The following is a 26358-nucleotide window of genomic DNA, read 5'->3' as shown; positions in this document are numbered from 1 at the left end:
CTGCTTGAATGGAGCGCACAATGCTAATAATATCTGAAAGATAACATATGACATTTGGGAGCTGCTGCATAAAATATGCATGGCCATCTTAAAACATTCAATAGTCTATTTTACAGGTTATATCAACATGAGAGGGACACAATGCAATTATCTTACACGCAAAACTATGTAAAGTGGCCTTACGGAATATAGCCTACCATGGTGGTAAGTAAGTAAGCTAAATGAATGTTTATGTACATGCAGATATCAATTAGAAGCATACCTAATTGGAGAAAAAGCCCAGCGTGAAGAGCAGGCAGCAGGCTGTGAGCAAAGTACACTCACAAAAGTGTATATAGTCACTTTTCATTATTTCAAGCAGGAGCATAATTCATGCTTTTGACTCTCTGAACAATTCTGTAGCGCACTCATAGCAAATGCTTGTTTTGGTGGTCAATTGTACAACACCCACAACTCAGAGTCTAGGGGCCGGTGTGTCTGGCTCTTCACATGCAAACAATTTTTGCACTTTTGTTTTAAAGTAATAAAACATTCACACACATTGTCCTGAATTCTAGTTGAACTTTCTCCAATGTGATATGGAAGCAGAAAGATTTCAAACATTTTAAGAAGCCACCACATATTCCATGTGGGCTCAGTTTCCATTAAGTGAGGGGCCACATTCTACTCCATGAGCCTAGAGTCAGAAGTAGTTTCTGCAGATTATCTTTTAATTTCTGGTCCAAACCTGCAACATTCTGTTCAAAGTGGCTATTTGTCTCAAAGGCTGAAGTAAACACATCAGTCACAGTTTAACAATAAAGAAACAGAAACATCAATCCATAGAAGGAACACACAACTTTGTGCATCTATGTGCCTTGTAAGAAAAAAAAAAAGAGAGAAGGCAGGTCTAATATATGGTTACATCTGTCATGTAACGTAAACATAAACAGTTTTTCATATAATATATCCAAAAATTGCACATATATCCAGAAGAGAAGCACAGGCTCAACACAAGAGCTATCCATGTTCCAACATACATCCCCAGATTTGGGAATTCAATACTGGTCAGCAGCTCCACTGTTTCAGAGCTAATTCAAGCAACCTTAACCATACTGAGCAGACAGATTAGATACAGTGGGATTAAGCTGCCTCTGCAGGAAAAGGCCAGCGTGATGGGTTCAGGAAGTCAGAAGAGAGGTCTAAAGGCCAAACACACCTTCAGGCAGTTATATTTCTCTATTAAAGTCACCTTCATGTGCAAAAACATCTTCAGAATCAATAAGAGTCAGTGATATCTCTACAATTTTGGAATTTCAAAAGTAATCACTTAAAAACCCTGATAGCAGCTATGAGGTCAATTCCAAAGGAAGCTGTAATGGGGCACAATTTAATTGTGTCTGCCCAAACAATCAGCTCTCAGAGAACTCACACAGTATATTTGCGCCTGTGACCACTTCCTTCCCAGAACCATGCCTGTGGAAAGCCTATATTTAGCTGTGCAGCTTACTTATCACACCAAGCTGAGCTTTAAGAAACATTTGCAGCTGTCAGCAGAGCTGGTTTTCACTTTGGAAAACGGCAGTGCAATACTGAATACTTTTAAAAAAACCAACCAGCCCTTGAATTAATATATACATCAACTGGATAATACAAGGACAGGTTTTTTTTTAAAATACGTGAGGGGTTCAGTTGCCCTTAGGTTCTTATGCTGCACATAGTTAGCAACATTATGTTAACATTTCATCAATAATCCCGCTTACTCCATTGAAGGAAGTAGTTGGCAGTATATTGAGGTGATGATTAAATCTGAAAAATCAAATAAAAAAATGACAAAGGAAAAATACATTTACAAAGAGAACTCAGGGAGAGGGTGTGGACAGGGGCTAAATCTGAGTGGGAAAACTACCCTTATTCTTTCATCCCTCAATTCTATAACCTGTTTTTTTTCTGTTATAGAGAAAGATAATTATTCAGGGGGCAGTGAGAACCATTAAATCACTGTTCTCTCTCTCTCTCTCCTAGATCAAGAATGTGACTCTCCCCCCCAAATCCTGTAAAAGCTATGCATCCAGTAAATGTGTCTAGTAAGTTGGATTAAAAACTGGGATAAGCTGACAAAGATCACAGGGTCGGGAGGTCTTTTTAAAAAAAAGATTTTGGTGCTTGATTGGTGCTGACTCAGTTCTGTTCGCAGTCATTATAGCAAGTCTGCTTCAGAACAGGCGTAACAGAAATAAATGGCTTCCTTACTACCTTTTCACCTTCCTCGCCCACTCACAGTGGTGTGATGGTTTTCAGACCTCTCCCATGCGTGCAAGACTGGAAATGGAACTTCCTGTTGAAATCTGTTTGCTCAGTGCTGGTGACCTCAAGACCTAGATAAGAATGTTAACCCAGCATGAAACTTGAGCCAAGGAAAGGATTTGGGCTTATCCAAGTGAAGAAACCACTCCTAGGAAACTAATGCTGTCGCATAATTTTCACTATGCGACTGAGCGAGTCTATAGTGGCAAAAGCCAGATACTGACAACAAAGCCAGTCTTCAAGGCTGACTTGACATTCCTTGTCCAAAGACTTTTCGGCAAACTTAATCATCAACAGGGTCCGTTTGATGTCCAGCCAGTTTTGGAGCACGGCCTCCCTTTGGGAAGGTTTAGTAGAGGCCCTGAGACTCTGAAACAAATCCTCCCGAGGACCCCAAAGCAAACATTGGAGGACGCTCTTGGCCTCGGATATCAGGATCCTTTCGGATGGGTTGGGGTTCAGCAGGCAAGCAGCCAGCTTCTGAAGCCCCAGGGAATAAAGTGACCGGCGAGGGACTTGGGGTAGGTCAGCCCAAGTGTATTCCTTCTCTTTCAGCTCTGGATTCTCATCAAAAGGGTTGGGCAGGTGCAACATTTCGTAAATGAGGATGCCAGTCTGGAATTCGTCACATTTCTTATACTGCATGGCGGTGATGATTTCTGGGGCAAGGCGAGACTGGTCCTTCAGAATCTCCGGATCCACCATGTGACTCTTTTGCTTGGCTTGAGAGAAATTGCTCACCAAAAGCCGGGTGGGGCAAGCAGCACCGGGGTTGAGCTCCGCCAGGTCAGGGTTCAGAAGGCTTTTGCTTGCCCGACAGCCTACCAGCAAAAGATTCTCCAAACGCAGATCGCAGTGGGTGATGTGATAGGGTTTTAGGTGCTCTAGACCGGAACACAACTGTAAGAGTAGTAGGCACACTTGTCTTTCGTACAGATCGGGACATCTAGAGTGGTGCTCCACAGAACTTTGCACAAAATCGGCCACTGATAGGTAGGGAACCTCCCGGGTAATAACAACAACTCTGCTGCGCTGCTTAGTGAAGATACTTTGGGGACCTGGACTGTCCTGGGAATTGTCCAATGGAGAGGAGCTCTCTTCGCTCTTCTGTTCAGCCTCATCCTCTTCTTCCGCTGAATCGGGATCTTCCCATGGAAGGAGACGGACAGGTACATCTGCCAGAAAGTGGCCACAATCCTGCTGTATGTTGAAATGAATAGCCAAGCTCTGGCGAATGGCCAAACTGTGGTAATATTGCTGGGATTCTTTAGCTCTGCTCTTACAAATCTGAAGGCAGGGGGGATAAAAAAAAAGAATGAAAAGAAAACTAGGTTTCAAGTCAGTTAATGAAAAAACGTTATTTGAAAACACATCGACCCTGTGCCTTTATACAAATAAAGAAAAGCAGCTATTGAAAAGTGATCCATAAAGGATTCTGAAAGGCTGAGCAGAAAAGGTGTCTAATTCAGCAATGTTATTGTATTTGCTGAAGCCGATGGTACTAAGGCAACCTCTTCTTTATCTGCTACAATCTATCCCTTTCTCATGCATATTTTGTAGAAAGCAAATAGTAACAAGAAAACTATTTATATTACAATTAAACAATTTGTAATAGAAATAAACCAAGCAGCTAGAGAGTCAATGTCAAATTATTCACATTAAAAAGAAGGAATTCATCTTTCAAGGCCTACTGGAAGGCTTTTCCTGGGAACGTCCTGTAAACACATGGAATATAAAAATTATAAAAAGGGCTTTGTTGCAGGAGCTTATATACAGAATGCTAACAAAAGCCATTAAACCTAGCAGCAGAATGGCTCTTACTGAAAGATCTTCATTACCTTGACTGCATAATTGTTGAGTGAATCTTTCGCGTAAGAAGCAGGGTAGTATACAGCGTCTCCTGCCTCGCAGCATGGCCTGTCGCTGGTTAATCTGAAGTCCGACCAACTGTCTACCCCAAATCGAAGTTGATTTTTCTGCCCGGCCATAAAAAGATCCTCACATCTGGCCGACAGTTTCTTCAGTGAATCTGCGTGGAGGCTTCTGATCTTGTTCACGACCTCTTCCCTGTTTTCAATGCCTCTATAAAGCTGATGGGGCTTTGGGCCCGCTTTGCCCTGCTTACTGTGGGCAACAGGCCTAACGGAGACGGACTCCATGCTGGTGGAACCACTGCTCTTCATACTGATAGCGGCAAGGTTGGTGGTAGATGGAGCTGCCTTTTCTGGGGCTCTGCCCAGAGAATCCCCGGATTCATTGTCCACTGCCTTGAAATCTGAGCTGACAGAAGAGCAGATGCTGCTTCCTTCCCAGTTAGTGTTGATGTCATAGGTAGGGTTAGCCATCACACAGAGGCTACTTTCAACAGCCTGCTTCTGGAGGTCTTTCGGGAGAGGTTCGGTGTGCGCTCTCAAAATGGTCTTCTTTGGCAGGGGAGGAGGGGTGGGGTGGAAGATGGCTGATATTTCTGGATCGGATATTCCCCCAAATACTATGGCGTCCTCCAAAGCTCCTTTGAGTTGCCGGGGACGCTTTGGAGGCATCATTTTTGCTCTGGATTGCCCTGTGGAATAACAATTATTTTTTTTGATGACTCAATAGTGTGCACCAGTATACATCAGCATTTTACAGTTAGATAGCTGGCTAGGAAATAAGAATACTTTTTATAACAAACCCCTGTGCTTTCCTCCTAATGGGAGAAAATCAAATAAGATTACAATTACTACCATGTACTATTGTGCATTATTGCTTTGAAGATGCAAAACATATTTGCTTTACACAGAATGTAGCTTAAATGTACCACATACGTTATGTCACCTTCTTCTAATAGCTGTATGCAGCTAAACATTAGGCACTCTATGACAATCTAATACAGAGGTCTTCATACGGAGCCCCTTTTAAGACTTGTGGACTTCAACTCCCAGAATTCTGGGAGTTGAAGTCCACAAGTCTTAAAGTGGCCAAGTTTGGGGATCCCTGATCTAATATTTGGAACAGAATCCTATAATATTGTTCAAAAAGTGACTAGCACACATATCAACTTTTTGCCTCTATATGTACTGCATTAAAAGGAAGCGTTGTGGTCTTCACCCAGGATGGATAATGTAGCTCTTTTCTTTGCACATCTCACCAGTTATGCTCTCAATTCAGCTGAAAAGCCTTCCCTTGAACTCGGCAGCACATGTACTGGGTGTTTTTCCCCTATACATTCCTTTCATGCCTTGTAATCCTGTCTTCCCCAAAGCAGTATTTTTTTGCCAAGCCCCATCTTTTTCGTATGATACTATTTTGAAGAATGTATTTTGCTGAACAGAGATTAACTGAAAGAAAGCTGTTTGCCTTGCTGACTGGAGATTCGGGAAGTTGCAATCCCATATGGCAAGCCAAGCTGGTTTAGCAAATCACTTCTCAAACTAAAGTATGATACTCCACACAACCTAATTATGGCCACAATTACGGTTTGCTTATATTGCATGCAGAGCCCTTTTACAGAACACAAAATATCCCTGCTCCAAGAAGTTTACTACTGATAAGAAAGCAATAAAGGAAGCAGAAGAACTGGATAAGGAAAGGGAGAATGTGCAATTATTTCAATAACAATTGTTCTTCTAGAATAGGGGAGAAGAACGACGTATCTGTGGCTCTAAAAGGGAAAAGTGACAAACTGGGAGCTCTGGTGAAGAAGCAACAACTTTATGCACTTATAATTTTTCTGTGAATGTGATATTGCTATACTACATAATTGTTGTGAACTGCCAGAAATCATGACCTATGAGTATATATAACTTTAACAAACAAATCCAACAGCCTTTGCCTAATACTGTTCCCGCCGAGTATAGTCTGTGAACTCAGCCAATAACCAAACCGCAATTTATGTTCTGTGCAGAGGGAAGGTACTTACCCAAGTTACTATAGGTAGCACTGCAGGCACTCAGGTCAGAAGAATCAGACATTTCTTCTCTCTCATCTTCCAACTGTAATATTTCTGGGGTGTGGAATGTAGGGCTGTCAACATCCTGCTTTTCAAATGCAGAAATTGGAATTGGAGGGGACACATTTTCCACAGGCTTTGTTTTCTCATCAGGCACTTGACTGAAACAAAAGCAAGGTATATATAGTTCACCTGCCTGGCAAATGTCAGTTATCTTTAATGAACTGTGTTAAAGGAAATTAAAAAAGCAAACCAACCAGAAGAGTTTCGAGAATGCTTTAAAATACATAAGGCAAGCATTCTAAACTGCACAAACAATGATAGCAGTTGTAGTTATTTATGCCACACTTAGAAACTTAGCGTGGAACAAAGACAAAAGAGTGTCAATTAAATTAGAAGAGTTAATGTGCCTTACAAACATTACACAGGATTTACAATAAAGAATATAGACCTCATCACTGAACACGACTGGTCAGAGTCCCAGATTCCAGCTAAACATCTTGCAATATTAAAAATACTTAGTACCTCTGCAGTTTCGACCAAACACAATAACACTATCAATACACATGTACATTACCACATTCAAGAAATTTTATAATGCTGACATAAAGTCATCCACAGAAGTTAGTCCTGATAAAAATGCGAAGTTAAAAAGTCCCATCTTATTATCAGTGTTGATATTTTATTAACATGCGGCAGAACAGTGTAAACATAACAAATTACACAAAAAGTGAAACCATTAAAAGGTTAGCCCAAGTAATTTTGCACATTCAAACCTTAAAAACCGTGGAGTTGTAAATTCACTTTGGGAATTGCAGGTATGGAAAATGCTTTCCGTTTAACAAACTTTGCTCTTTGCTCTCAATTAACTCCACTCTAGCGGCTCCATTCAAAACAACCCCACTTAACAGCTGCTTAATTTGAAGGAAGAATTCCTGTTATGGAATAGTAATCTCTGTAAATAAATTTGCCTGGATTGATACATTTAGAACAGAGTCGTTGTTTCTAGTTCCCATGGACGTGAATCTCTTTCGTGTGCTTTTTTGAGAAGTGTGCCACCAAAGTAAATTCATCAACTGAGAAGGTAAACCAAAAGGAGACACTCACCCACTATACTCACTCACACAGTTCCCCATTAAAGGAAATTCTCTCAGAGCCTTCTTGAGCCTTTTAATCATGTCTCGAAACTCTGGTGAAGCATTTATTCCACTGGGGTCTGGTGAGCTATAAGTTGTGCAAAGCAGTGAGCAACAAAGACGGAAGTCTGCACAGAATGATATCACCTCCTGCACCTTGATGTTTACCTTCAGGGGTAGGTCTGGGGAATGTGCCAAAACACCTTAGAAAGGCTAGCATAAGCAAAGTGCAAGCTTGCTTCGTTAACCCTTTCCTTACTACAGAATACCATGCACACCTTACACATTTTTACTCTTCATTTGGAGAACGCTGGAACAAAGATAGATTTATTTAAAACTGTGGTAATTGACCTGTTTTGGAATTGGGCCAATAAAGGAGCTGAGCTAATGGAAGAAAAAACATAGTATTTTAGTTGCTCACAGGTATATAACCCCCCTCCCCCATTATGAGAATGCAGTTGTAAGACAAGTATGCAATTACTCAGATCCTATTGCACAACAGGGCAGAATTCTCTCATTTTAAATAAAATAAAGTAGGAAAAATGCTATTACCAAGTATTTCTTAAGTTTCAGAATCCTTTTGAAGAAAGGAAATGAAAAAAGAAATGAACACTTAAGACATATTAATCTGCTCCTTGCTTCTACAGTGCAACTATATAAAAAGGAAACTGAAGGAAAGTTATATTTTCATCAAGATCTAATGTATTTTACTCAGCTTGAGTGTGCAGGCCAAACAAATCTGAATTAATTGTAAACATATTACCGCTTAGATGTATAAGGGCAGAAGAGGAAAGAACATACAAAGGAATTGTATTTCTTAATTTCTATTGATAAGACGATATCACTATTATTTTCCTGAATAATTTTAAAAAATAAACTGCCCTTCAATAAGCAGCATTGACAAAAGAAACATCATGTCTGGTTCTCTTTAAAACAATGCAGCCAATTCTATATCACACCTCAAGATGCAAAACAATAAAATCCCAAACTGGGTGTTCTGAAGTTATGGAATGGACGGAATGTCAATCTTTGACATTCCTGCTTAGCCATAAAGGTCTGGGGGCGTAACTGGGCCAGGTTGATTTTACTGATTTATATCTGGATGCTACAATGGCTTGTAGATTATAGCACAAAAACCTATTTTTTGAAATTACAAATAGTTTGAGATAGTTAACACAGTGGCTGAGGAAAGTTGTGGGCTGATTTAAGAAGTAAATTGGTGGTTTGGCTATCAGCAGAGCTAACAGCTGATCAGGTAAGGGAACTTGGAAACTGTAGATAAGGGGCTGATTTACAAGAGCTGTAAAATTGCAAAACAAAAAAAATCACCCTAATTGTTGTTGGATGCAGAGGTATCATAATCAGAATTGTGCCAGTTTTATGCAAAGCACTCTTATAATTTAGGAGAATTCAAGTGGTATGACATCTGTTATGCAAAAGGTAAAATAAAGGGTATTTGGGTAGTTATAGATTCATTTGGACCTAAGCCTTTACAGTATCACTTTTGGAATAAAATCAAATCTATTAGTTTGAGCTTGTGTTTGCATCAGCATTTTAGGGATGAAATTAAATCTCATTCAAATTTTTAGGCACTATACCAAGTAGCTCAAGATTTGCGCAGTCTTTTTTTGGTAGCAGCAATTCTTTGGAAAGAGAAGTAGTGGAACGAAAGGGAAAGCAGTAATAGAAAGCGGAGAGGCGAGATGGTCATAGAAACAAAATCACACCATCTCCTTAGGAACAGCACAAGAGTAAGCGTCCTGATGAAAATGTAGGCGCCTGTAAATAAACAGCAAGCAAACTGGTTCTTTCTTTCTGATTCTTCTTTCTTTCAGGCCCTATCTGAAAATGCCATGCTCCAAATTATTTGGTACAGAGATTTCAAGAAGTTGAATGTACTAAATTCACAAACAACACAGTAAGTTCTAAGTATAAACAACTGAAAGATTTAGAGATCAGAAAAGTCATACACCATATTTTTTGGAGTATAAGTCACACCTTTTTCCCTCAAAAAAGAGGCTGAAAATCTGGGTGCATCATATACACTGAATACAGCATATTTTGCCTCCTGAAACCCTGCCCCTTCACCAAAATGGCTGTGCATAGCCTTTAGGAGCTTATAGAGTGCCTCTTATTCCTTTTAAGATATTAATTGTTTGCAGCATTTTTTTAAAAAAAAGTGGGAATGTTCAGAAAGATTTGAAAAATAAAGTACGAGTTCTGTCAAGTTCTTCATTCTCAGAAAGCCTTACATTGTCTACTCATAATACTGAGGATAACAAGCAATAAATCTGTATGTAGACACAGGAAGGCTCCACTTCATTAAATGGCAATCTAATATTTCTAGCCTTGAAAAATTTGCCTCTAAAATATGTTTTAAATGAAGCAGCATTTACAGGTAGATCAGCCATCACTGAATATATGAAATACACTCCTAATCTAATTGAGAAGGATGCGTAAAGAAGGCAGAAAGCAAAAATTTTAAAAGCAAGCCTGTATTTTGAAATTCCAGACTTCTGTTTTAACATCTGCATATAGGCCAGAAACATCATCCATATTTATAGTAAAGTAACATAGTTAAGTTACAGATTTTGAGGCTAACCTCCTTTTCTCTCCTCTATTTCCAAAAGTCCTTACTGGAGATAGCCCTATCTATGGTCAATTGTCTTTCTCATCTGCATTTAGCCACCTAAATCAATTTAGCAATAGCAATAGCAGTTAGACTTCTATAGCGCTTCATAGGGCTTTCAGCCCTCTCTAAGCGGTTTACAGTCAGCATATTGCCCCCAACAACAATCCGGGTCCTCATTTTACCCACCTTGGAAGGATGGAAGGCTGAGTCAACCCTGAGCCAGTGAGATTTGAACCGCCGAACTGCAGAACTGCAGTCAGCTGAAGTAGCCTGCAGTGCTGCATTTAACCACTGCGCCACCTTGGCTCTTTGTTTCCATTAGGAGAATAAACTGAGACAAAACACCAGCTATTTACAAAAGCTTCTGGGCCACAGAAGCAGCAGAAGCATATCATGACATATTATCTTGCATGGGGTTTTTTTGGGTGGTGGTGGTGAGTGAACTTCACAAGTAGATAAAATATCCTATTATATGAAAGCTTCTCCCACAATAATTGTTTTACTCCTTAAAGCCCATCAAACTTATTTTTTTCCAAATTGAGGAATGGCATGGTCTTCTGCTTGTATCTAGAGAAAAACATACAGTGGCCAATGAGTGATTTAAATTTTACCTGAGAATTTCCTTTGGAAGTTGGGGTGAAGAGGGGTGACTCTTTAAGCTTTCTTCCGGTGTCTCCGGATGATTTTCGGTCTCTCCCCTCTCTGCTGTTATGACTTCAATGGTGGGCTCTACTTCAGTTTTGGTTTGATTGGTTTTTGTTTCCAACTTTGCCTGATCACATTTAAACATAAAAACAACGGATGGTTTCTCACTGGAATCTGATCTGGATTCACTGAACCAATTGTGACGTTCGACAGGAGGTGGCGGAAGCATATGAATGACAGTTCCATCAAGACCCACAAGTTTCCCCTTCTCTCTTTCTCTGTCCTCCTCTTCTTCGGTCTTTCTGCGGCGAAAGAAGCTCTTAAAGGATATCCATCGCTTTGGTTTGGCATCGACGGCTCGCCTACCTTCTGAATGCAAAACGGATTCAGCCTCAGTGGATCTAGATGGGCTCAGGGGCTTGCTCCAGTTGCCGAAATGCTTTTGCAACACTTTGCTGGCATGATAAGGTGAAGAGGTGGATCGGGGAGGTGGGAAAGGGGGAGCCTGTTCAGTTTTGGGACTCGGAGACAATGCCATGGGTTTTGAAGGCTGCACGATTGGGGATTTGGAAGGGATTTCCTTGGACGCAACTTCCGTGGATTTGATTCCCTCAGCATTAGGGTGAGGTTGCACTGAAAAAAGGGATTTTGGTCGCAATGAGGTGCTCTTGTCTGGGTCTGCATCAGGAGGCAGGGAGTAGAGTTCTTCAACGCTGCAAGACTTGGGGCCAGCCTGAGGGGCTTCCGGGGGAGATTGTGGAGGTTGGATTGATGCTACAATCTGTGACAGTACTGCACAGGCATTTTCCCGGCCGCCATTAGATATTTCCTGATTATCGTCTACTTCAGCTGAAGACTCCTGAAACGTTCTTTGTATTTTTGTTGGGGAGCCACGACAAGACATCTTGGGCGAAGCCTGACCTTTTCCAAGGCAGCTATTGAATTCCTGAACCTTCTGAGCTACAGAGCCCAGCCTCCTCTCAGTGTTACTGCCTGAACCTTTCGCTTGGGGTAATTCTGCAGACCTAGTAGGTATATTTTCAGATACGGTGCTTCCTGTTTCTATCTCTTCATATGTATGGCTGATGATACTAGTGGTCTTATCTTTAAAGGAAAGCTCTCCATTCGTGCCTAAAAAGCTTTTATAGATGGCCAGGTTGTCGTATGCATTGGGATTGATTACAATAGGAACTTTGATGGCATTTTTGGAACATCTAGCATAAGTTGGCTCATCGTGAATAATAATCGGGAAGGGGGGCATGCCGGCATTATTATAGCTGTTGAATTTTATTTCGGACAAGTTAGGGGACTTGACCGGGATTGTTTTTGTAGAAATGTGTGTTGACGTAGGAGAAGTGGGAGCCGATTTAAGGATATTTCTCCTTACAGGAACAGAAGGTCCTGGAACATTGGCAGTTAATTCCACTTTGGCGATTTTTTGTCGCGGACTTGTACTGGAAGTCCAAACTTCCTGGTATCTGGCAGTGTTGGATTTTTTAAGATTAGGAGTTACTTGCCCACATGACACAGAATGAGGAATAGCATTTGTACTGAGGGGATCTGGTGAATTTGGGTTAGACCGAATGTATCTGGTATCCAGGTTTTTTGCCCGATTCTCTATACTTTCATGTGTCATGGCTGCTGATACATCCACTATTGTATAAGGTTTGCACACTGGTTGTTCCATATTTACTACTCTGTAAGGCTTTGCTTGTTCTTCCATGGGGATCAAATTTGTAGTTGTTGTCTGAACTGGCGTATTTAAGGAACTTTTCCATTCTTGCTTATCACTGGGGATAGCAGACTTGCTATCTTTTTCTTCTAGTCTAACAGCAAGCACAGCTTTGTGGGTCTCTACAATCTGGGTAGTGTTTTGAGTGTTTTTAATTGAAACTTTAACTTGCTGGTCATCAGAAAACCTGTTATCACCTCCTCCTCCTCCTCCCATTAATCTGCTACCTTTAGGACTGTTAGGAGACACTCTACCATTGCAAAGCTTTTGGGAAGAACTGCTGGCTGTTCCGGAATGAGATTCTTCAGTTAGAGAAGAATCAGGGGACATAGAATCAGATGAAACCATGCTCTGAACGCCTTCTGGTCCAAAAAGGATTACAGGCTCATCTCCGTAGCCATTCAAAATTTCATCATAGCTGTCATCGTAGTCTACTGCACAAAATCTCTGAAGAGACTTATGCCTTAAAGGCACTGTATTCCATTTCTTGTCAACACAAAATCGAACAGGTGACAGCGTATTCGCCCTAAAATTAGCAAAACGTGGCTGTCCCCTCATGCGAATTTCCATTGCTAACAACTCTTCGTCACTTTCATCCCAGCTCTCATGATCATCATGGATGCTGCCAAAAAACAGGTCATCCTCACTTTCATCTCCGCTGGAGAATTCAGGGTAGCAGAAACGGCCACCCTCACTGCTTATGACAGCAGTGGTTCCACTCAAAACAACATGCTTATTTTGTGACTTTGTTCCATCCATCAGGCAACTTGGAGGGACCTTTCTTTCTAATGACTTCTTATAACAAGTGTTTATTCGTCCCAAGAATACTTCCCTTGAATTAATTTCATTTCTTGTTAGGAAAGTTGAATGATCTAAGCCGGCAATTTCCTTCAATACATCAGTGAGTCCATTATTGTTGCTTGGAGCTTTATCTGTATCATCGTTATTTCCAAAAGATCTATGAATATGACTGTAATTTTCAACCTCCTCTTCTTCCTCTTCTTCATTATTGTTGTTATTATTCAGTGGCTTTTTCTTCAAAGCAGTTATATTTTGATTCCAACCTACAAGAGCTGGTTTGTTCTCACAAAGATCTTGTGAGGTGATTTCACCACACATACCCTGTCCATCTATTGTCACCATGGTGGGTTTCACAGCGATGGTGGGTTTCTTTGCCACAGGTGGCCGAAAATTTCCTGTATTCTTATTATGCTGGTTGCTGTGAATTGCATTGGTTTTTATATTTGAATTTGAGACTGGAGCTTTTTCAGGGCCTGGAGGCGTCTGATGCAAGTTTTTTGGCTTGAAGCAATTTTTACATTCACCAGGTTTCCACACATGTTCAGTGAAGGCATTGCAAGCAGACATTTTCTGAGGTTAAAGATTGTTCAGTGCTTGGTAAGATCATTCCTTATTACTTTAATGCTGTCTTGCTTGCATAATCAAATCTGGTTCATCCTAGGAAAGTAAAAGAGAGATAACAAAAATCAGTGAGAAGTGAATGTACACACTGCCACTCAAGGAGCTGATCTTTTCAACTTCATTAGTTGATCTTTTTACTGACAAAATAGGAGCTAAGTTTAAGCTTAATCTATTCCATAATGATGTTGTGAGATAAAACAGCTATGTTTTTATAGGTAACCAGTTATATTTTCAAATGCAGTAAAAGTACAAGGGCAAATGTTCATGTTAATACATAGTCAATAGGAATAATGGTCTGTAAGTTTGTGTAAATGCTACATGTCAAGCTAATTACAGAAGATGGAAAGCATTTTTACTGAACACCAGGTGGAGCTGTAACATAACTAGAAAAGCTTTGCATAATATTTCATTGGTGGGCATCTTATAATCTTTAAAAAAATTGCTTAATGAATTTCTGTCTTTGTTCAAAGAGTGATACAGGTAGTTCTTAAGTTACAATCACAACTGAGTCCGGAATTTTGATTGCAAGTCATCTCGTGATCGAACTCAATTCTGTAACTGTTTTTATGTTTGTTAAGCAAGTCATTGCTTAACAAGTCATTAAGCAAATCATGTGGTTGTTAAGTGAATTGTGTGGTCATAAGCTTATCCAATGGGTGTTTTTTGCTGGAAAACAACAAAAAAGATCACAAAATGCAATCACGTGACAGCAGGATGCTGCAATAGTTGTAAATGCAATTGCCAATTACCAAGCACCAGAAATGCACGTCCGGAGAGCAGCATGGCATGTTGCAATATTACTCTGAAACCTACTGGTTATATAATCTAAAGCTTATGCAAGAACAAAAGAAAACTCTCCTTACTTTTAATATTTCCCTTTGATCTTTTAGTGTCTCGATGCAATGTCCCCAAAGTAATTTTGAATGTGGCCAATCATATCTATAACACATTGCATTACAACAAATGTACAGGGAAAGGCTTGCTGAGACTTGTTTTATGCTACAGATGAAGACAAAGCAAAGAATATCAGGCTACTCTTTTGATAATCATAACATCATGGAAAACCTAGGAAAAAAGGCTTGGCAGTATGTCTCTATACAATTCCTTACGTTTGGTTCTCTTGGAACTGTCCATTTGTCCAAGAGACAATAGACACAGTACCTCTTTCTACCCACTATGCATTTTAAGGGACTAGTTCTCCTCTGTTTTAAATTTCAGGCTGCCAGGTTCCTTCAGAGGCATGCTGGCTGCAGCACAAAGAAAACCTCCCACACTAATACTGTATACTAACACAATCCAGTTAAAAGGAACTTAATTGGTGTGCAATATTCCCTGCAATTTCAGTATTCTAAAAATGAATGGTCTCAGTAAATACCAGATGGTGACATGCACTAATTAATCAGGCTAGCTCAATGAATGAGCCTATTAAAATGAATGCACCTATTAGACATGAGTTTTTAATGCACTCTGCTGCAAAAGCCTGCCCTTAAAGGAAGATTTGATTCATTTAGTGTGCAATATAGACAAGTGGTGCTGAAGTCATCCGACAATGCAAAATTATCTTATCAATTTCTATCAATAGATATTTCAGGCCAATACATATCTTAATTTTGTTTTTAATTCAACTGAAGAAAACGAATACTTTTTTTCTTCCACTGTTTGGGAGGAGTTTCCTAGTACTGGCATGTTCCAGAATGCTCTGCAGGCATTAAACTTCATCCCTGACAGCTCTCGGTACAGCTAGCTAATCACTATTCAGAGCAATAAAAAGCTTTTACAAGAACCCGGCCTTTCATCAGCATTTCTAATGAAAAAAAAAGAAGCTATGGTTCATTATCAGAGCAAAATTACAGAATGACCAGTTAAGATTTGGACTCTAGGAAAACATCTTGCATTGTAGAAAAAACAGCACAAGTACATGCAAATAACAAAAGGGCACAGTATAATAAATATCTTTAAACATTTTTTCTTTAATGTCTAATTTGAGCTCCACATGATTTATGGACTTATTTAGTGATACATGAAGTTTTTGCAACACTGGTATTACCCAGAGCTGTATGAAAACCAATTGCAACTGTACTTATGACCTTAGTTCAGCTTTTAACCTGCAAAGGTTGTAAATGCGAGGATGGGCATAATTTCTTTTTTCATCATCTTTGTAACTGTGAATGTCCACTAAACAAGGCAGTCACTCAATGAGGACCATCTATACTACATTCTGGATACAACCATTTTATATGAAAGTTGCCTTTTCCTTGGTCTTGTGGAATAGCCTGAATAGATGTCAGATATTTTCTAACACATTTAGACTATTTTTAACATCTAAGTATAATTTAACATGTTAGTTTATACTGACATAGAAAAAGTGCATTCCATGCTCACAAAAAGAAAATCTTTCGTGATTATTGAAAACAAATCTAATTTACTATTATATTTCATAAACGACACCCTATTTCATCAGCATAATAAAAGTGTTATTCCAGTTACCCATATATGCAGATGTGATTCACTGGGTGGGGTTGAAAGAGGTTTAGTTTAAGACGCAGTTGAAAAAGAATCTGGAAATCTATTACTTTGACTCTATCCACTGTGGATTGATATTAATGCTATTTTTCTTCTGATTAAATAAAGTTAAATCACAAAACGTTTAAGTGCATTTTAGAATGAAGTCAATAGAAAGATACTACTCACAGGCAGAAAGCCAAAAAAAGAGAAAATATGTGTGAGAGATTGGAAGAGACAAGAACTAATGCTACATGTACAAAGTTATTATATAAATCCTGGTTCAATGTGAACATTTCATTACATGAGAGAAAACGCATTTGATTTCATTTAGAAAGGCATACATCAGTCTATTTAAAATACTTACAGCATATCTTAATGCAATTTGTCTTGCAATCTATTGTTGCTGAACATTCCAAAAGCTCTCAATGGGCCAAGATGTTTGCACAGCTATTTTGTCCTAGTACATCTGTATATTTGCCTTGCTTGGGAAGCATTTTTCTTACAAAGATTAGTAGTCTCATCATGCTCTTCTTGAGTCGTATCTAAGGTTTATTATGATGACTATTAAATATATATTCAGAATCATCTTCAATTTCTTTTCTAATGACTGATACAGCAACATCTCCCATAACTCTTAAATTTCTGCCTTGCTCCAGAGTCCAATATATTCCAATTTTTATATTTTGCTCCTGGAAAAAGGTATCTCACTCTGGAATAAAATCTCATCAGAATGCTGAGGACATGAACGCTGCAGTCAGACTCCAAAAATCATAGCCAGAAACCAACATTTCTATAAATGTCACAATTACTCTCATTGCTTTCCCCAAAAGAATCCTTGCTCTATATATTAGTGATAGACAAGCCAGTTTCTAATAGCAACTAGCATGCTGCATGCTATAAAATTTAAGGTTTAAAATTCAGGTTAATACTGTTCTGAGTTTAAATAATTCTACGTTGCCTCATCCAATTCTTCTTTCCTTTTATAATAATCTCCTAATTGTGATCACCAAAGTTATGATATTCCTCTGCTTGTAATCACTGATCCTGCTAATTCTTCCATAACTTCAGCAACTTTGCTTTTTCACTTATTTTAACTCTCTTACTCTCTCCTCCTAGAACCCACTTATGCTTAACCTATGTTTAATGTGCTATTAAACATTTCATAATTTAAAAAAGGAATCAATATAAATCCTAATTTATAATGTCAGACTACATATTGTCGGCTGTTCCCCCGTCTGTCTGGTTGCTATAGTAACTAGATACAAATTATGTTAGCATAATTTTTACTGTTTCAATTTATACTTTTTATATTGTTTATTAAAGCTTTGGAAATGGATACTGTGCTTTTGTCAGCTCCAGAATATCTGTTCCTCTTTATTGGAAAGTGAATTAAATCAACAGAAGATGATGAATTAACCAGAGAGCAAACTCCAGAGCCTTAAAAGCAAAAGTTTAAAAAAGTGTCAGTGATAGAGGATATGAAGGAAAACTAGAACTGTGTACCAGTTAGCAGATGCCAGACCTAACAAACAAACACACATACTTGTTGATATTTTTAATACTGATTTTCTGAACAGTCAGAAAACCCAGGGAAAGTATTAATCATATTATATAATTGGCTTAAGACATTTCTTAACCGCTATTATTCTTCAGTCAAATTGCATTTAGTTGTCAATCATACATTCTACTTAAAAGGGACTTAGACTGAAAAGGGCCAGGGAAGGATGGAGCCCAGACTGGAAGACTGCACTTGTTCTCATAATGATGAACCATTCTCAGACACTCCTACAATTCATGGTTTTTTTAAACACAAGCAGTCCTCAATTAGTGACAATTGGAAACTGCAGTTGTCATTAAGCAAAGCAGTTGCTAAGTGGGAAATCATCCACACTCTCCCTTTGGAATGCACACACATGCTGGGATAATCAGCGAGGAGGACATTAATGTTTTGTATTTACATTCATTGGAGAGGAAGGGATTACAAGAGAGTAAGCAGGCACCCAGTGGGGAAATACGAAAGCAATATGCTAGTGCCGTCAGCCTGGTGTATTTCCTGTGGTGTGCTCGCTTGCTCTCTTGTAATCCCTTCCTCTCCATCTCTCTTCTCTGCCAGGGGAGAAAAAAACAACAGGTCAAGCACAGGACAATGCATACTGACTTCAATGGCAGCCATGTGACTGAGGGGCACTGTAAAGGGTGTAAATGTGGGCATTTGTTGTAAAACTTTTCAGCACTGTTGTAACTTTGAACAGTTACTAGAGGAGGCAGTTGGTAAGTGGAAACTATCTGTTTTGTGTTCCTGAGATTGCTATACTTAATGCTATTTTAAACATTTCTGAAGTATATCTTAATATTATAATCTTATCAATATATAAATACAATGCTGCAAAGATTGGAAGCTTTTTTGCACAAAAGATTTATGAAAGTTAATGTGTAAATTATGTATGTATACTCATTCCAGCATTATTTAATTAAAAATAGTACTCTTAAAAACAATGTACTTAAAAAAAATCCAAACTATTCATATTTAAAATAGCTTTACCAAATTTCATCCTAGATAGAAATTCTTTCTCCTCTAGCCTACTTCGCATATCTTTCCATTTCCTACTTACTAAGGATTTAAGTACAGCTGGATCTGATGATAGACAAAATTCATCATTCTTTAAAATTTTTATCCTTTTATCCATTCTGATAAAAGTATATATTATTACCAAATATAGATTTAGAAGTTTAGTTTCTCCTATGAGTCAAGTGGAAAAAAATGTTACTGCAAGAATAGAACCTACCTAGTAAAATGCATCTAAACCAAAAGTATTTTCATAGTAATTCTCAAGAAGAAAAAACCTTAAATAGCGGCTTTTTACCATTTCCTGTCCAAATTGCAGAGTTTTTAATCATCTGAGAAAATGTTACCCAAATGGTACTCCTGACCCTTCCCATGCTAGGAGGAAATCTTCCCAGGGAGTATCATCTAGCACTTAAAAGACAGCTAGCAACTATTTTTACAGTAGCTTCGCTCAGCCAAGAGAATTGTCTGAAATCATTTCCTTTGTTTTAATAGAATGCACCTAGTCTGGACAAAATCCAAATATGTCAGCCAGCAAAAAGTACATCCCTTCAACATGTTTTCTAAAAGCTTTATAGAAGGATTAAATGATCCAACAACATTTTTTACAAGCATTATATAGTTGTTACCAGAGTTGTCTACAATGTATTGTGCTTGTTTTAAAGATAATAAAACATAGCTAAAAGATAACATTTCATATAATTTTATATGAAAATATATGCTTTGTGACCCACAATGATTAATGACCACAGATGGAAAGTCACATGGCTTTCACTTAATGACCACATCACTTAGCCAGTCCCAATTGCATTAGATAAGTGAGGAGTACCTGTACTAGCTCCAAGGGCAACCATATCATGTAAAAGACAAAAACAGAATATTTCTACTAAGCAACTCCCACAACTACCGTACATATCAGTACCTCTTACAAGAAGCAGGAGACTCATTAGCCCTGGCTGTATTGGAAATGGATATAATGCTGCGGTAATTTCTATTCCATTAACGTTAAGTTCATGTTTATGAAGGAGCATTTAGCTGCCCATGAATAATTTATTTAAAATAATGAAACACTGTGTAGGATCTGTGAAAAAAAAACTGTAAGCATGACCTACTCTTTTATACAGTGTCACCATTTTTATACTATTTAGTAGCAATATTTGCATCCTCTGCTTAATGAATAGTGCAAAATAACACTAAGCATGGAAGGGTGTCAGCCTCATAACAATATTATAGGAAGCACCAGGGATTTTCTATCTTTACAGCTCCTTTTCTCTTTCCATTCATTATTATTTTTTGTTGGATTACCCAGGGAACAAATGCAGTAATCCAAATTAGACTTTCATTTGTCTGGCATGAAGCAAGTAGGACTGAAACTAGTCCATTCTAATTTTCAATGAAGCTCCAATCCTGATCCATTTCTCTGGAACTTCCTCTCTCCAACAAAACAATATTTTGGCATTTATATACAATATATTTATAAATGACATATCTGGAAATTCAGTGGTTATTGTATGGAATTGTTTCTCTATTTTATTTCTGAGCCAAAGATTAAAATTATGCAGTAGAACAGTGACATTCTAGACAAATAAATATACAATAGTCTTAACTATACCTGAATATGTGGCACAAATTGTGCACATATTAGCACTGGTTTTCAGTTGGCCTCTGAATTTAAGGGATCATCTTGAATCCTTTGTAGCATTTGCCTTTCTTATTTATATATTACCAAGGTATTTTCTACCTCTGTGCAGACAAAACAAGAAATAAATTTGATTAATAAACAGATGCACTATCATTATCTATAATTTTCTTCTACAATGTTAAATAATATATCCTTAAGTACTGAATCTTTTAAGTTCATTTTGGATGAAAATGTCAAACTTTGTTTAAAATGACATTTTAGTGGCAAGAGTTAGATTGGGGCAATTTCAGAACATGACTACCAATAAGTCATTCATTTATTTTGGGTGTGAGTGATAATGGCCTAAAAACAATGACTATGCTTAGCTCAGGGGAACAGAATGGAATGGCAATGGAAAAAACTGATGAAGAGCAGCAAGGATAACACTGAAATATTCCTAGAAGAGCCACAGCCCACAGGCTGTCTTTGGGAACAGGTTGGATGTGGAACATTTGTATATATAGTTATCAATAAGTTAGGGCTAATTGTTGCATTAATTACCTACTCTATTTTGAAATTCATTGTGATTTTGTGACTTTAAGAGACTGCACCAGCTCTATTTCTTAAATTTTAATAGGTTGTTTCCAATTAATTTCTGCTAGTTCATTTGAAATGATAACAACAATAATAATAATCAACTATCAATGACACCTTGGGGTGAATTATAATGCAGTATTCTTTATTGAAAGAATATTTTACATTTATTGTACATTCACTTCATCAACCTTGCCTGATGCATCTAGTATACAGAATGCAAAAATGTTTAATATTGCTGTTCACCTTACAAAATGAGCAGACAAAAATTTAAAAATTAAAGAATTAAAATACCCTAACCTTAAAATACAAACATTAAAAACCATTGCAGCCAAGAATAAAGCACCCATTATAATGACCAAATTAACTACAAAGTGGTAATACTCGGCACTTATAGGCCTAGGCCTTATGAAAATCCAGCCTGATAAGCTAGTATTTCAGTTTGCATTTAGAAGTGGCTGGATAAAAATCTCTCTACAGGAAATACAGCACTGAAAAAATATATATTGAATGGAAGTGCTTCTTAGCTCCCATACCTTATTAGAATTTTAGCATTTTATTCTATCATTTTGAGCTGGCTAAAACATCTGAGTCAGGGAAATTATATTAAACATGTATTTAGTCGTAATAGACAGGACATACCCTTTTAATATATAAGCAAATACTGAAGATATTGTGATGAAGAGCTTATGCTGCTTATCATTAAGAACATATCAGTATATTATTTTCTCTATTCCATAGTGACATTGCGTATCATTTTCAGGGTAAAGGCCAACTAATTAGTTTGTCTTACAAAATGTAAAGAAAAATGCAATCCTATCTGAATGGAAGAAACAATGTTTACATATAAATATCCCACAGCTTCAGCATTACATCATGAACTGCAGCATGCTGAATGTCATGCAAGTATCCTTTTAAAAAGCTGTATAGAGGTAATAAATATCTGAATTATTTCTCGCATTACATAAACATAGCTTTAGTGACAAAGGATGGGGCATTAACTTACCACACATCTTTTAAGGATGAAGACTGCATCTAACCATTTAGAATTTTCACCTTAAATCCGCAATGCTCCAACAGAACATTTGCATGGCAACTGTTACTAACAGTGTTTAATGGTAAGAAGAATGGATGCTTTAAAAGCTACAGAAAAACAGTTCTTGTTATAGTTTATCCTATTTTTTTAGAAGAAATTCTATGCAGATACCGGCATAGAACATTGGGAAACAGTACATTTATAAATATAGATAAATCAGTGGAAAACCTATCTGGACAGTTTCAAAGAGCGATTTCTACTAACATTTTATGTTAGAGACACAAGAAGGCACTCTATTACGCTATAATTTCCAACTAAGATTAAGAAGAGAAACAAGTATTGTTTTCTCTGGTTTGGTAGTATAGTACATTAGATAAAATGTAGCACACCCTGCTTTTAACACCCTTAACATATCTACTACTTTTGTCCCAATTCTGCAAAGAAATGATGTATAAATGCAACTATATAGTACAGTCTGCACCAATTTCAATTAAAGAGACTTAAGAATCTGCACAATTGAAATAAAGTGGATGTACATTGTTTTATGTGCTTAACTGGCTATATTATACCCAGAGTTAAGCATGCTTAAAAATGTAATTTTAAATAGTAACATGAAAAGTTATTTGTGCTGAACTCAGCTTTTAAAACAGTATTTGTGTTTTGTAACAGTGTTACTACTGGTTCCACACAGAACCTTTAACTTTAGACTGAAATAAAGATGTATACATCAGTCCTCTACATATTAACTTTAAGATAAAGCTAACATAATTAAATTGAACCTACGCTGGACTTAAACTTTCTTAAAAGTTACACATGAAGAAACTTATAGTACTCAATATATAAAAGTATTAATGAAGAAATCTTAATAAATCCACAATATAATTAAATTTCTCCTAATATTTCAAAAAGGTGTCCTTCTAAGTCAGCAGTAAATTATCTGATTCAAAATAAAATCACTGTAGTAAATAAATAATCTGAGAAAACAGCTTATTTGGATGCTTCTAATAAGATAAAATAAATGGAAAATTATTACAGAAAATACAACTTTTGTGGGTCACTCTTTTCTAACATATTTGAGAACTGAAAAGAGGATCAAACTTTTACCAAGACTATTTTTGTCTGTTTAAGTCATTAGCAGTTTTTGGTTTTTAAAAAGTTATTTTAATTAAGATTTTCAGCAGAAACAATTGGTGCAAAATTTAATACTGAACTATATTAAGCCTTTCAAATGTAATATAGATTGTCATATAAATTGAAAGGGTTGTTAGATTTTCAAAATAAAACTAGCTCAATACAATTGCATTTAAATTATGCTTGTTTTGGAAAGCATTCACTTCCTTAAGCCAATAGAAACATCTATTACTTTCTGAAAATTTCTATGGTCAAAATTATGAAAACGAGTTATGCAGATATAAAGGTCTGCATAAAAAACTTGTTTCCTTAGTTCTCATTGTCCATCAATTATGACTTCTATGTTCTTATAATGCAATGCATTTCACTATAAAATAATTCAAAACAAGCAGAAAAAGCACATTCTTAACATGTGGGAACCAGTCTGCTTTCTATAAGTAATTAAGAGAGCCTTAAAAAACAAAGCATAATTACTATGTGTGTATATTCAATAATATTATAATATAAAGAGTATTCTGATTTGATCCTAGGAAGCACAATGGAAACTGCTAGGGGAAGGCGGGAGCTCTTAAAGAAGAATGTCTCTGGAGAAGAAAAATTCTAAGTTTTGCACTCACATTTTAAACTGTTGTATAACTCTAAGAATTATAGAATTCTAATTCTAATCCCACCTTAGCCATGAAAGCCAGTTGGATGACCTTGGGCCAATCAGTCTCTCAGCCCTCTCCACCCCTTAGGGTTGTTCTTGTGGGGAAATAGGATGAAGATGTGTTAGATATGTTCACTGCCTTGAGTTATTTGTAAAAACAAATAAAGAATGGGATACACATATTATAGAGATAAATTGAAGAGGAAGCTAATGCTTCTCGAAATGCTAGCTCTACCTCGCTTTCTTTCCCCAAATTCTGAGCACAACACTGAATGTAAAATAGTAAAATGTAAAAAAACAAACAAATCCTTACTGTTCTCAAACAATCTTGGCTTCCTTTTTGGTCCCTTAGGGAGGCATGTTGCAGTCCCCAGAATCATAACAGTTGAGGAGTGTTTGGTACTCTCTGAACTTGGTTGTTTGCAACTTTACCCAAACTAAGTAACATCATCAGTGCTAGAAGAGAGTTGGGTTTGCTCTCAGTTTACATCCTAGTTACTTGCCCTGTCAGTGTTAAAATGAGAGGAAACCCTTTTCCCTTACTAGCACTGATAATGTTACCTAGTTTGGATAAAGAAACATCTGCAAGGAAACAACCAAGCTCAGAGAGCACCAAGGACTCCACAGTCCTTTCTCTCCTTCTTCCTCCTCCTCTCCACACCCCCCCCCCCCGCTTTCGTTCTAGAACTGATGATGTTACCTAGTCTGGTCATGAAAAGTTCGCAAGAAAATTACCAAGCTCGGAGAGCACCAAGGACCCAACAGAGAGCCGAGGTGGCCCAGTGGGTAGAGTGCAGGCCACTTCAGCTGACTGCTATCAGCAGTTCAGCGGTTCAAATCTCACTGGCTCAGGGTTGACTCAGCCTTCCATCCTTCCGAGGTGGGTAAAATGAGGACCCGGATTGTTGTTGGGGGCAATATGCTGACTCTGTAAACCGCTTAGAGAGGGCTGAAAGCCCTATGAAGCGGTATATAAGTCTAACTGCTATTGCTATAGTTCAACTGTGAACTACAAATCTCTCTCTTTTATCAGTACCATAATAGCTTCCATCCCTGGGAAATCAAAGCATCCTCTGAAGAACCTTTGCTGCCAAAAGCAGCAGATTAAAAAAAAACAAAAAACCTTCTTAAAGCACAATTAACAGGCAGTCCCAGAACTTCATAGCAGGAGGGTGAAACTCAATTCAACCCAAGGACCTTATAACCTACAGGTAATAAATACAGATATCAACATTATACAGAAGATAATAAGTCTTTAAAAAAGTTGTGCAGCTTTCTTTTCTTTCTTTTTTTAAAAAAAGTGGGCAATCACATTCGAGAATAAAATCGGGAGAAGCAATCTTTCATCCTCTTTCCCCTTCCACCACCCCCCTTCCCAACAGCCAGAGACCATAATAAAATCATTTTATTGGGGTGGGAGACCTTAAGAAAGGAGAGTCGGGTTTCCCTTCCCCCCATTTCGCAGTGGGGAAGTTTGGCTGAAGTGGGGGGGGAGTCCTAAAAATCTCCGTTCCGCAAAAAAAAAAAGGGGGGGGGACCCTGGCTGGGGGGAGGGGGATATTTCTCACATCCTAACCCACCTCACGTCTAATTTTTATGTTTTTTAAAGAAGATAGAGAAAGGAAAAAAGTAAGAAACAACCCCATTTCGGCCCTCTGTATGTCCCACCCCCCGTCCAGCCCCAAACTTTCCATCCAAAAGAAACGGGATGAGGAGAAGTTGAGGCCCCCAATGAAGGAGGGGGGGAGAAATCTGTGGGGAGAAGGGCCAAATTGCTTCAAAGCCATTCGAGGGGGGGGGGGGCTGCCTCTTTCTCTCCCCCACCCCTGGCCCACCTCCCCCTCCCCACCGCCAGGAAGTCGTGCCCCCTTCCCACAAGTCGCCTTCGCCGGGGAAAAGGAAGCTCCGAACGGGGCAAAAAAAGGGGGGCTCCCGTCCTTCTTTCGTCAAATCCCACCTCCCAGCATCCCCGTCCGCCCCGGAGCGAAACAAAGCGGCTTCCCCGCCGCTCCTCTCGCCTCACGGGCATGTTTTTCCCCTCCCGCCTGAGGTAAAACTTTTCGGAAAGTGAGGGGAAAATCCCCCAGGCTGACCTGCACGGCTCCGGGGCAGGCGGACGGCGGTTCTCCGCAGGCGCCGAGCGCTCCGCCGCCGTTCCTTCGCGGCCGGAGGGAGAGCCTCGGCGGCCGCTGGGTGGCTGCCTGCCTCGCTCGCTCGCTGGCGGGCGAAGAAGCGACGGCCTGCCAAGGAGGCAGCGCTCGAGCGCTGCCACGCCCACTCGCGCCGGCTGCGCGCGCCGCCAACCGCCTCGGCTCGCGCCCGCAGGAGGGTGGGCGGGGTTGGTGGTTGGTGGGCGGGGCTTAGGGAGGCAGAAGCCGCCGAATGAGAGTCGGGGTGGGGGGGACGGACGTGAAGGCGAGCGGCGCACGCGTCCCCAATCTCCCTCATTCTCCAGGCGAGGGGAGGGGCGTG

At 38.8% G+C, this 26358-nt stretch overlaps 1 protein-coding gene across 3 annotated transcripts; it reads right to left on the bottom strand.

The window, feature by feature from the left end:
- Positions 1-1990: 1990 nt before the first annotated feature.
- Positions 1991-26106, bottom strand: PEAK1 (pseudopodium enriched atypical kinase 1). 3 transcript variants are annotated; one of them, XM_087704008.1, is made up of 7 exons: positions 25980-26106; positions 20468-20598; positions 10597-13820; positions 7325-7441; positions 6188-6378; positions 4125-4849; positions 1991-3573 (listed from the first exon to the last, which is right to left on the bottom strand). In XM_087704008.1, the coding sequence occupies exons 3-7, from the start codon at positions 13728-13730 to the stop codon at positions 2443-2445; spliced, it is 5298 nt and encodes a 1765-aa protein (XP_087560134.1). In that variant the 5' UTR covers positions 13731-13820; positions 20468-20598; positions 25980-26106; the 3' UTR covers positions 1991-2442. The 3 variants fall into 3 exon arrangements, with proteins under 3 accessions (XP_087560134.1, XP_087560136.1, XP_087560135.1); XM_087704010.1 differs by lacking the exon at positions 7325-7441; XM_087704009.1 differs by lacking the exon at positions 20468-20598.
- Positions 26107-26358: the final 252 nt, after the last annotated feature.

Source organism: Thamnophis sirtalis, unplaced genomic scaffold (genome assembly GCF_051295495.1).
Source record: "Thamnophis sirtalis isolate CommonGarterSnake01/CBP01778 unplaced genomic scaffold, rThaSir2_p1.2 scaffold_2, whole genome shotgun sequence".
Classification (NCBI taxonomy): Eukaryota; Metazoa; Chordata; class Lepidosauria; order Squamata; family Natricidae; genus Thamnophis; species Thamnophis sirtalis.
Note: the sequence above shows the minus strand (reverse complement) of the source record. Positions and strands in the feature narration are given on the sequence as shown.

Coding starts and splice junctions, on each gene's coding strand:
- PEAK1 (XM_087704008.1), bottom strand. CDS start 13,730: ATGTCTGCTTGCAATGCCTTCACTGAACATGTGTGGAAACCTGGTGAA. Junction 7,442..10,596: donor CTTCCAAAGGAAATTCTCAG/GTAAAATTTAAA, acceptor CACAACTTATAG/CTCACCAGACCCCAGTGGAA. Junction 6,379..7,324: donor TGTGTGAGTGAGTATAGTGG/GTGAGTGTCTCC, acceptor CTTTTGTTTCAG/TCAAGTGCCTGATGAGAAAA.